The sequence below is a fragment of the Diabrotica undecimpunctata genome, chromosome 11, assembly GCF_040954645.1.
Source record: "Diabrotica undecimpunctata isolate CICGRU chromosome 11, icDiaUnde3, whole genome shotgun sequence".
Lineage (NCBI taxonomy): Eukaryota > Metazoa > Arthropoda > Insecta > Coleoptera > Chrysomelidae > Diabrotica > Diabrotica undecimpunctata.
In genome coordinates, this window is record NC_092813.1 from 12,741,467 (window position 1) to 12,752,860 (window position 11,394).

At 34.6% G+C, this 11,394-nt stretch overlaps 1 protein-coding gene across 1 annotated transcript; it reads right to left on the reverse strand.

Annotated features, from left to right (window-relative positions):
- Positions 1-384: 384 nt before the first annotated feature.
- On the reverse strand, positions 385-9,115 carry LOC140452686 (uncharacterized). Its single transcript, XM_072547005.1, has 4 exons — positions 9,076-9,115; positions 6,064-7,309; positions 4,449-5,574; positions 385-609 (listed from the first exon to the last, which is right to left on the reverse strand). The coding sequence occupies exons 1-4, from the start codon at positions 9,113-9,115 to the stop codon at positions 385-387; spliced, it is 2,637 nt and encodes an 878-aa protein (XP_072403106.1).
- Positions 9,116-11,394: the final 2,279 nt, after the last annotated feature.

The window sequence follows — 11,394 nt, forward strand, 5'->3', positions numbered from 1 at the left end:
ACGTACTCGCTCATAATGCCGCCCCAAACATTAACACTCCATCGGTGTTGGCGATCAAAAGTACGAAATAAATGTTTATTTTCTGTGTCATAATAATGAAAATTATGTCTATTTACTAGACCATTATTATGAAAAGTCGATTCGTCTGTAAATAATACATTTTAAAAAAAATCAGGATCTTCTCCAACTTTATCTAAAGTCCATAAACAAAAATTTAAACGGTTACCATAATCTTGTTCTGTCAAATGCTGGTGAAGTTGAATGTAATAGGGATGAAAGTGGTTGGTCTTCAGTATTCTACATACACTAGTTTGACTAATTTCTAATTCACCCAAAATTTTTCTTGTACTAATATTTGGGTTTTCCGTAACAAAAAGCAGGACATTAAGTTTGAACTTTGTCACCAATAACTGGTTTATTTTTATTTACCTTTTCGTATACAACATTACCAGTAGCACCGAATCTATTAAGCAATCTCTCAAAAACTTCCTTTTGTGGGTGTCTTCTATCAGGATACTTTTGAGCATAAACTTTGGAAACTAAGAGACAATTTTCCAAACATTCTCCAATGCAAAGTACCATGTCGACTCTTTCATGGATAGCGTAATTCTTTATTTTTAGGAACAATGAAAGTTAAATATTACACACGAATGTTTATATTTTGACAATTACCAGACCGTAATGTCAGAAAATGATAATGTCATACAATAACATTAACTAACTATATCTTTTGTTTTAAAATCAATATGTATACCGATGAAGAGTTTAAATCATTGTAAATTACGCAAAAATTATGAGACTTAAGTATAGGACATCTTTATACCATTCAAAAGTGGAATTTTTTTTAGTATTACAATTAATTACTATCCATAGTGTTTCATTTAAAATAAGCCTCATATTAGATAAATATTGAATAATCCAAAATTGAAACTAAATTTTTAACACCCTGTAAATAAATATTTAATAATCAATCATCATCATTAACTAGCCTCTGACGTCCACTGCTGAACACAGGCCTCTCGCATGCTTTTCCACTTAGTCCGAGTTTGCGCCATCTGAATCCAATTTGTAGTCACTCTTTTTATGTCATCTGCCATCTCGTTGGGGGTCGACCTCTATTTCTGTTAGCTTGTATTCGGGGTCTCCATTCCAAAATTCTTTTTGTCCACCGGTCATCAACTGATCTTGCTACATGACCTGCCCAGTTCCAGTTTAGTGTTGTTATCCTTTCAATAACGTCAGCTACTTCTGATCTTTTGCGTATAGTAGCATTGGGTATTCTATCACGTAGAGAAATCGCTAAAATTATTCTCTCCATTGCCCTTTTCACAACTTGTAGTTTACTCATTGTTGTTCTTGTGAGTGTTAGGGTTTCTGCGCCGTAGGTCATCACGGCGATTAAATACTTTTCTTTTAGCTTTCTTTCAGCCCAAGCGAGGTTTATTCTTCTGTTCAGCTCGATTGTTTGATTGTCTCGACTTATTCTGATCTCATTGCCCAAGTATTTATAGGAGTCAACTGGCTCAATATCTTTGTCTTCTACTGAGATGTTTTTGTTGTGGACTAAATTTGTCATAAATTGTGTTTTTGAAAAATTTATTTTAAGACCAACTCTTTTTGTGGCAGTATGGAGTTCTTGGAGCATTATCTGTGCCTGATCAAAGCTGTCTGCAATAAGAACGATATCATCTGCAAATTTAGGGTTATTTAAAAATTTTCCGTCTATATAGAAATGTTTCTTCAACGTTGAGTTTCCCAAAAAAAATCTTTATTTCGAAAATAAAAGTTACAATTTTGAGAAATACTACAAACTACTACATTTAATGATTGAAACATAATAATTACAATAATAATAAAAATATTGATTTCTTCCTATTTATAACGTCGGATATCGGAATCTGCTGATTATTAATAGTAAGGGAGCTTATGGCTACATTTCTCCTCCCTCCATTGGTTGGGACTTCGTCCTCGAAGTTTTGGTTACTTCGGCTATCAGCTCGTCTAATATCTGGATCTGGGCAGGATGCAATTTTTCTCCAAATAGGATTTTAGAAATTCGTTTTCTTTTCCTAACTAGGAAGATTATTAGGAAAGCTAAAATAGTTAAAAATATTATAACAGAAGTGGTGCTCAGTCCTATTGATAATCGGGGTAGTACTTCTATGGTATCTATTGGTTGAATTTGGCCATGTGTCTCTGGGATTGTTAATTTTTCAATTTTCATCTCGTGGTTTGGTATTAATTTTTTTGGAACAATTTTTGGAATGGAAATGTCTTGAGACGTCTTTTTATTAAATTGGATGCCTTCAATCATTATGGGTACATCTGTCGTCAAGAGGCTGGTTGAATTAATTTCTATCTGCTGGATTCTCATTGGGTGAACTATTCCTAGCAATATGACTTTGCTGGTTTCTTGGAAAAAGTTCTCTGTGATTAATGTTTTTGTGCAATTATCTACATTGGTTATGTTACATTTGGATTGTACATAGTTAGAACAAACTATGTTATCGCCTTGTCCTATACAAGTGTCGAACCATTTATTATTTGTATAGTAGCTTGCAGGTGGCAGAATCATAACATGATCTTTGTTTGGAATGGGATAGGTTTTATAGGTAGTGTAAGGAATTTCATGGAGTATAGGGATTTTAATTATTATGAGCATTGTATTTGAAGTTACACAAACTAAAGTTTTTGTTGACTCGATAAGTTCATTACTCATTGGGAATTGAATTTCTGGGATAAATTTTAAGAAGGTTCTCTTTAAGGTCTATTATTTCCTTTAAAGTGAATAATTCTATATTAGAGATATTAAGTTCAGATAAAGTAATGGTTCTTATAAGTTTCATTAGAAATTCGTTTATATTTTGGAAATTTATTATCTCATTGTGTAGAATGATATAGCTGTCAAAATCAGCTGATAATTTGTTGAGTGCAGATAGGAGAATTGAATTATCAGAATTTAGTTTTTCTAAAAGTTTATCGAATCTCGTGTTAAAAGAGTTTCCATAAGATATTTGGTTATTAATTTTTTTTATGATTTCGTTTTGTTTATTTTCTAAAGAGATTATGTGTGATTTTAACAAGTCAGAATCGTCTGGATTTCCAGTCACGTATTTGATGGCTGTACCTAGAAAATTAAAAAGTCCGCGTTTCTATTTTCGCGTAATCTTGTGTAGATCGTCTTTTGTTTGTTCTTGTATGTGGGTGTATTGGGAGTACAGTAGCGAGAGAGGTGCATTTTTAAAGTGATCTTTGAAATAGCTTGTCGGACTAGCGTCAATACTGTCGGATAATTTGTCTAGTGGAATGTGAAGAAAATGTCTGTGATAGTGGGAGATTTCTCTTGATTTGCCTATCTCTTCAGCATAGTAACCATTATTCGGAATCTCCTGAATACTGAGTGGATGGACCAGGGCGAGGATTGTCCTGTGAAAAATTTGGGTCTTGAGTAGGTTTGTCTACATGTTTTCGTATTCGTTTTACATATTTAAGGTGAGTGCTTGTAAAATTTTGTTTATCTGTTTTACCGATTATTTTTGTTTTGTCTTGTGTTTCTGGATGAATAGTGGAGAAAGGGGCTTGTAATTTGGACTTATGTTTTTACTTAGAAACATATAGGGATTTTGTAAGGTCTATTTCCGGAATATCTTCGGCATTTTCGTTTTGTCTATCTAAAAGTTGTTGTCTTTTTTTTTTTTTTTTTTTTTTTATTAGAAAAAGATGTCGCATCCACCAAAAGGTTATTAGCGACGGAACAAAATATAAATAACATAGTTAAACACCTACAGATTATACAAAATGTTTATGGATCTGAGATAATTCACTATATTGTCACAGGAACAGTTTTGACCTAGAGCCTGTGGTAGAGCGTTTGGGATCTTGTAGCGCTGTCTTTCTTGGTCATATTTACTACAAATTGTTAAAAAGTGTTCGACTGTTAATCGGACGTTACACTGATCACATATAGGTGGATTTTTCTTTGTGAAAAGGTAGGAGTGCGTTAATCTGGTATGTCCTAGACGTAAACGCGCAACCGCAATTTGTTCTCGTCTATTGCGCGACGATGGAAACCACTGAGACACATTATTTTTAATTTTATTTAAATTGGAATTAGTTTGAGACCACTCATTTCGCCACAAACACAACACTTTATTTTTAAAATAAGCTTTTAAGTCAGTGGAAACACACTTGTCTATCGGCTCCGACAAATCACTTAAAATTGCCTCTCGTGCTATCCTGTCAGCTTCTTCATTTCCTGTTATTCCGACGTGTGAGGGAACCCATAAAAATTGGACGCTTCTTCCATGCTCATGAGCTTGGGAAAGCTGGTATTTTAGCAACTTTTCAAAAGGATGTTTGGGAAAAATGTGTTTTAATGAATTTAAAGAGCTAAGGGAATCTGTTATAATCAGGGCTTTTGTGAGTGTAAGCTCGTTAAGAAGTTTCACAGCACGGTATATGGCATAGAGTTCAGCTGAATATGTGCTGCATGCTGGGGGTAAACGGAAAAGAAGATTGTTTTCTGAAGAAACGATTGATGCCCCCACTCCGTCTTCGGATTTAGATGCATCTGTGTAGATTTTATGGTAGTCGGGGTACTTATTTATGAGGGCCTCAAACTTGGACCGAATTAGAGAATGATGTGTATTAGATTTATCTAAATACTCTAGAGATGCATCGCAAGTTGGTATATCGATCAGCCAAGGCTCGGGGTATTTAATATCCGAGGAGAAAACCTCCGGAAAATTGATGTTTAGGTTTTGAAGAATGGATTTAATTCTTTCGTAATATGGTTTTTTAGTATAGCGAATACCTTGAAATAAGTTTAAATATTTATTTGTAAAAGTATTTTGATGTATTGGCTTTGAAGTATTGCTCGCGACTGAGGCTGCATGTGATAGAGCGAGGTACATGCGGCGGTGATGTAGCGATGGTTCTCCTAAAAGAGCATAAATGCTGGATACAGGTGTAGTTGGGAAAGCCCCTAAGATTAATCTGAGACTTTTGTTATGAATAATATCTAATGATTTCAGTAGAGATTTATTAGCAGTGGAATAGGCAATTGCTCCATAATCTAGCTTAGAACGTATTAAAGATTTATACAGGAGGAGTAGAGTGGATTGGTCTGAGCCCCAGTTTTTATTACAGAGAGATCTTAAAACATTTAATCTTTTATTGCAGGAAAGGATTAGTTCTGAGATGTGATTTTTCCATGTTAACTTTGAATCAAAGATTAAACCCAAGAATTTGTGGTGATCTCTAAACTCCAGCTGTTTCTCATACATTCTTAGGTTAGGAGGTTGTGGCAAGGAACTTGAAGAGAATACGACTCCTATTGATTTTTCTACTGAAAATTGAAAACCTGTAAAGTTGGACCAATTTTCGAGAGTATCTAAAAAGTTTTGAAGGATTGATGACATTGAGGAAATATTTTTACCTTTAATAGATACCACTAGGTCATCAGCGTATAAACGAGCCTGTAAGGGTGCTTGAATGTTTTTGATGATGTCGTTTATTGCTACCAGAAATAGTGTTGGACTGAGTATGGATCCTTGGGGTGTACCATTTTCCAAACTATAAATATTTGAAAAGATATTATTTATTTTTACTTGAAAAGATCTGTTATTTAAAAAGTTTTGGATGAAAGCAAGGCAGTGACCTTGAATATTCCATTTATGAAGTTGTCTTAAAATGTTGTATTTCCAAGCTTTATTAAATGCACGTTCTAAGTCAAAAAATATAGCAACACATTTTTGGTTTGTAGCAAGCGCTTCATGTATTTCACTTTCCAAATCTAAAATGTTGTCTGTGGATGACCGATCTTTTCTAAAGCCATTTTGCTCGGAGATTAAGAAATTAGAATTTTCTAAAACCCATGAGAGTCTGGAGTTAACAATATTTTCTAGTAATTTGCAGGTTGTCGATGTCAGAGATATGGGTCGATATGATTCTGGGTCATATTTAGGTTTATTAGTTTTTAGGAAAGGAATGACTATTGCATTTGACCAAATAGCTGGCCATTGGTGGTGAAGCCAAATTCTGTTGAATATGTTTAAGAGATACGTTATGGCTGAAACAGGGAGATGTTTCAGAAATGCTGAAGGAATATCATCAGGCCCCGGACTAGAGTCCTTCAAGTTAAGAATAGATGAGTTTATCTCTTGAAAAGTGATGGGATGGTTTAATGAATTGTTTTGTGCTTCAAACAGATAAATGGGATTTTGTTCGGCGAATTCTTTGGCTTTGAGAAAATTGGCCGTATACTGTTGATTCGATGAGTGGCCTTGATAGATTCTTCCAAAAATGTTTGCAATATCGCTGCTCGATGTTATGAAATTATTATTTTCTTTTAGCCCCGTGAAATTATATGAAGTATGTAAACCAGAAATTTTCCTAACTTTGTTCCAGACATCAGAGAGGGGAGTATTGCTATTAATTTCCGATACGTATTTGTTCCATGAAAGTTGTTTAGCCGTTTTGACAGTTAGCTGTGCCCTTGCTTTTAGCATTTTGAATTTTAATTTATTTTCGGATGTTTTATGTTTTTTGTATCGGTTTAGGGCTGATTTACTTTCACGGATTGCTGTAGCACAACGGTCATTCCACCATGGTACAGGACATCGGCCCTTAACAGATTTAGATTTACCAATAAATTTGTGGGCGGCGCTTAAGATAAGTTGATTAAACTGTTCTACATTCGAGTTAACATCGTCTGTTATATCCAAACTGGAAATGTTATTATCGATATATTGGGAGAATTCTTGCCAATTTGAATTTTTTATTCTCCACTTAGATATGAATATGGGTCCTGATGAGGGATAATTATGGTTTCTAATTAGGATTGGAAAATGGTCACTACCATATGTATAGGTTTGAGCGTCCCAACTGAGACAATGAGCTAAATTTGGGTCGCAGAGAGTTAAATCGATGCATGAGGAATATCCTGTTGAAATATTGAATCTTGTAGGGCTACCATCATTAAGAAAATTTATATTAAGTTGATCTAAGATATCGGCAATACTTGAACCTCTGACAGACGTGTGATCTGAACCCCATATTATGTTGTGAGCATTAAAGTCGCCTAGAATTATACGAGGACGTGGCAGTTGCTCTAATAACCTGCAAAAGCTATCAGAACTGACTTGTTTGTCAGAAGGAAGGTAAACATTACAAATAGATACTAAACTGGTAGATATGATTCTGATAGCAACGGCCTCCAAATCACTGACTATTGGAATTTGTATCGCCTCGATGGATTTGTTTACTAGTATTGCTACACCACCGCTTGCACGACTTGCATCTGTACGGTCTTTGCGGAAACAAGTGAAATTTTTTGAATTGTACAACTGATTGGTCTTTAAGTTTGTCTCCTGTAGACAAATAATATCTGGAGAATATTCAGATAAAAGAAGCTGTAGCATAGGGAGACGATGGAAGAATCCATCAATGTTCCATTGAAGTATCGAGTTGAATGTTGTTAATAGATTCGGAGTTAGATGATACTGAACGATTGTCTACAGAAGAGTCACTATCTAAGTCAGAAATCTCTTTCCCTAAGTGGGTGAGTAGTTTCTTTTGAAGTTTTGTAAACTTACTTTTTGTAGATCTATCATTTGCATATTGATAGCTGCTTTGTAAAAGATGGAGTAAACCAGCCATATCAGTTGTAAATTCTTTAACGACGCTAATAGTGTCGGGGGAGCCTTGAACATTATCAATCAGTAAGGACAATTGGTGGAAATTTAAAACGAATGGTGGGGTATGATTATCAATGAAATTTTCAAGAGTTTCCCGTGTAGATTGAACTTTAGATGAGCGCGGTTTTTTTGGTTTGGAGAGTTTGGGTTTTGCAAACAGATTTTCTGATGAGATTGCTGAATCTGAAGGAGGCGTGTCGATCTCACCAATACTGCGTTTTATGGAAGAACTTGCGTTTTCGCAATTGCTATTAGAGTTTTCACTTAGATGATGTGGCTTTATTACATTTGGAAGTAATGGAGCAAACTCATTGGTAGTGACAGAAGTCGAGCTTGTAGTTTTATTTGTAAGATTGGTTGAATTGGTAGTTTCAAAAAAATGTGATGATGTATCAGTTTTATTAGAATTTTCTGCAGTTGTATCTAATGGAAGAGGAGCTGGTAGATTGGAAAATATTGCTTCCGAAGTTTGTGAAAACGGTGTTGCCGCTGAATGAGGTCGATTAAAAGTGTTGTTATGAGTCGGAGTATTAGTAGTTTCTTTGTCGTGGAGATTTGTAGGTGTAGGTGATATGCTCGGATATGATAATGGATAATTTGATGGCTGCTGGGTGTTTGGTACCTTGTGTAGTATACTTGTTGAAGCTGTTTGATTTGGTACTTCATTGTTTGACTCAATATGAGTTGATTCCGTTACTGAACTGGTTTTGCATTGGGATGATATGTGTCCTGTATTTTTGCAAATAAAGCAGGTGAGTGTACCTTGTGACAAAAATATGCGGTAAGGTGTTTGGTCGAAATTTATTAGAATAGAATCTGGAATTGGTGATGTTATAGGGCTTATATAAACTTGCCTCCGAAAGCTCAATATGTGACTATATTCGGGAAGAGTCGAGCTAATTTTCAGAAATGTTATTGGGGAAATAAGCTTTAAACCGATATTCTGTAATTCTTCAACTAATACTTGATGAGGAATTGACGGGCAGACTCCAGACAAGACTAGTCTTTCTGCTGGAGAGACAAGTCTTCGTGCTGTTACAACTTCGCCAAGTACTTCTATAGAGCCATGTTGTGTCATGAAGTTATCTACTACGGTTTTGTTTGCCAAATACATGCAGATTCTATTATGAGATAATCTAGATGAAAAAATAATATTTTTTGGGTTGATGATTGTACCCAAAGGAATGAGATAATCCTGCAGTTTAGCATTATCGATACAACTAAAAACAATTGCTTGGTTCTTACTCGGAAAAGAATGTGAAGCGGCTGAAGCATAACTGTTTGTGATATTCGAACGTTGATTTACTGGACTGGTTAGATCGGAAGGTGTGTTTACATTGTGTGAAGTCATTTTAAGCTGCGGTGGCGAAGGCCTTACTCCGACTCTGGTAAATGAAAAACCAGTCGCATGCTACCATAAGCTACTTATAGCAGCTAACCTCACAAAATGTTTGTACGGTAGTGTATATTTATTATTTGACGTTTTCTTTTCACAATAATAAAATAATAATTACGTATAGATGACTTACGTAGTAGTATCTAGTAGATAAACACTTTAATTTTAAAAAACTATTTAATAAAACCACTTGTTTTTATTAAAAACTAGGAGTACGCTATCAGTACTACTTAACCGTACCTTGCCAGGGCCGGTCTCCTGTTGTCTTTTTTGTTTTTGTTTATTATATAGTTCTGCAATAAAGGGTTGGAGTTCTTCTTTATGTCTTTGATTATATGTTTCGAATATCGGAAGATCAAAGTCGAAATGTATTTCTTCTGAATAGGGTCCGTACAGAATTGAGAAAGGGGAATAATCTGTGGAACTGTGGATTGATTGGTTGTAAATAAGAATGGCGTGTGTTAGAATGTCATCTAACGAATCATTTGGATTTTGGGCTTGTAAGGTCCTAAGTTTTTCAATAAGAGTTGAATGAAAGCGCTCTACTGGAGAGTTTGAGGAAGAATTGTTTACTGTTGTAAAATGTATTTCGATTTTGTGGATATTTAGGAATTCTTTAATGACTGCGGATTTAAATTCGGTGCCGCTGTCGCATACAATCTTTTTTGGATAATTGTGGTGCGAAAAGTAGTGTCTTAATTTATTTAGTATAGAAATGGAAGTTTTGTCGGTGAGCTTATAGCATTGACCGTATTTGGAAAAAGAATCTATTATTGTGAGATACAGGTTTTTATTGCAGTGGAATAGATCGATATGTAATATATCAAAAGGTTTTTGACCTAACAACGGTCCTAATTGGGGAAGTTTATAAGGACGTCGTTCGTATTTATTTTTTAGGCAAATTTCGCATTTATTGATAAAATTAGAAATAGTTGTCTGCATTGAGGGCCAATAACATTTTTGTTTGTAGGTTTCAATTATTCCGTTGTGATTTTCTACGTGATATTTCTTTATGCATTCTATTTGTTGGTTTTCTTCTTCTATGTCCTGAAGTAGTATATTGAAAATATTGCTTTGACTGTGGAATTTATCTTTTTTTTAAAATAGTTACAGATAAAAGGTCTAAATTCGTGAGGGATTGTTATTGCAAATTTTTGATTTGGTCTAAGGATATTTTGGAAGGTATTTGCTATTTCTGTTTTCCAATTATTTGTCAAAGTGACAGTGTAACGGTGTTTGTTAAAAATTCTTTTGTATTTAATTTCAAAATTATTTGACTCTGGTTTAAAAATAATTTGGTTTGAGGATAAATTAATTGGTTCAGGTGAAATCTCTATTCCAGTGATAGGGTTCTCAACTGATGTATGTTGTGTGTTGGTACTGTTTTGTAAGTTGTCAAAATCGGCAAGGAAATCGTCAATGTCGAAATTGTCGGGTGGTTCAGCACATTCTGAACTTGAGCTTAGGGCATTTATTTGGACTCGGCTAAGAGCATCAGCAACTTGATTCTCTTTGCCTTTTTTATATTTAACTTCAAAATCATATTCTTCTAGTTTAAGTCTCCATCGGGCTAATCTAGAAGTGGGGTCTTTAATTTTGTAGATCCATACGAGAGGACTGTGATCTGTTTCTACAGTGAATTTTTGGTTGTATAAATACATACGGAAGTGTTTACAAGAATCTAGTATGGCTAAAAGTTCTTTTTCAATAGTGGAGTAGTTTTGTTCTGCGGAATTTAGAGTTCGAGAATAGTAGGCAATAGGGTGATTATTTTGAGATAATACTGATCCTATAGCTATATTAGAGGCGTCTGTAGTCAGTACAAAAGGCTTTTCGAAGTCTGGGTATTGTAAAACTGGGGAATTAGTTAACAATTGTTTGCATTTTACAAAACATTCTAAATAATTTGGATTGGTAGGGTCAATAGTTGCTCCTTTTCGAGTACATCTCGAAAATCGGGATGTTATTTTTGCAAAGTTGGGTATGAATCTTCGGTAGTAACCGATTAAACCAAGAAATGATTTAATTTCTTTTACTGTTTTTGGTAGAGGATATTTTTGTATAGCTTCGATTTTTGCTGGGTTAGGTTTGATTCCTTCGGTTGTCACTACGTGACCTAAGAAAGAAACTTCTTTCGTGAGAAACTTAGATTTGTCTAACTGAATTTTTAAATTATTTTTCCTGAAAGTGTCAAAAATAGTCGCAATATGAACTAAGTGTTCTTGCAGTGACTTGTAAAAAATAATGACATCGTCCATGTAGACGAAGCAAAACTTATGAATAAAGGGCCTAAGAATATTG

Excerpts from the sequence above, each read along its gene's own strand:
- LOC140452686 (XM_072547005.1), bottom strand. The coding sequence starts at position 9,115 with ATGGTAGCATGCGACTGGTTTTTCATTTACCAGAGTCGGA. Across the intron at positions 7,310-9,075 it reads TTTCATTTACCAGAGTCGGA|ACCGTACAGATGCAAGTCGT; the intron begins GTAAGGCCTTCG and ends GTTTCCGCAAAG. Across the intron at positions 610-4,448 it reads TCTATGCCATATACCGTGCT|AATTACGCTATCCATGAAAG; the intron begins GTGAAACTTCTT and ends CTAAAAATAAAG.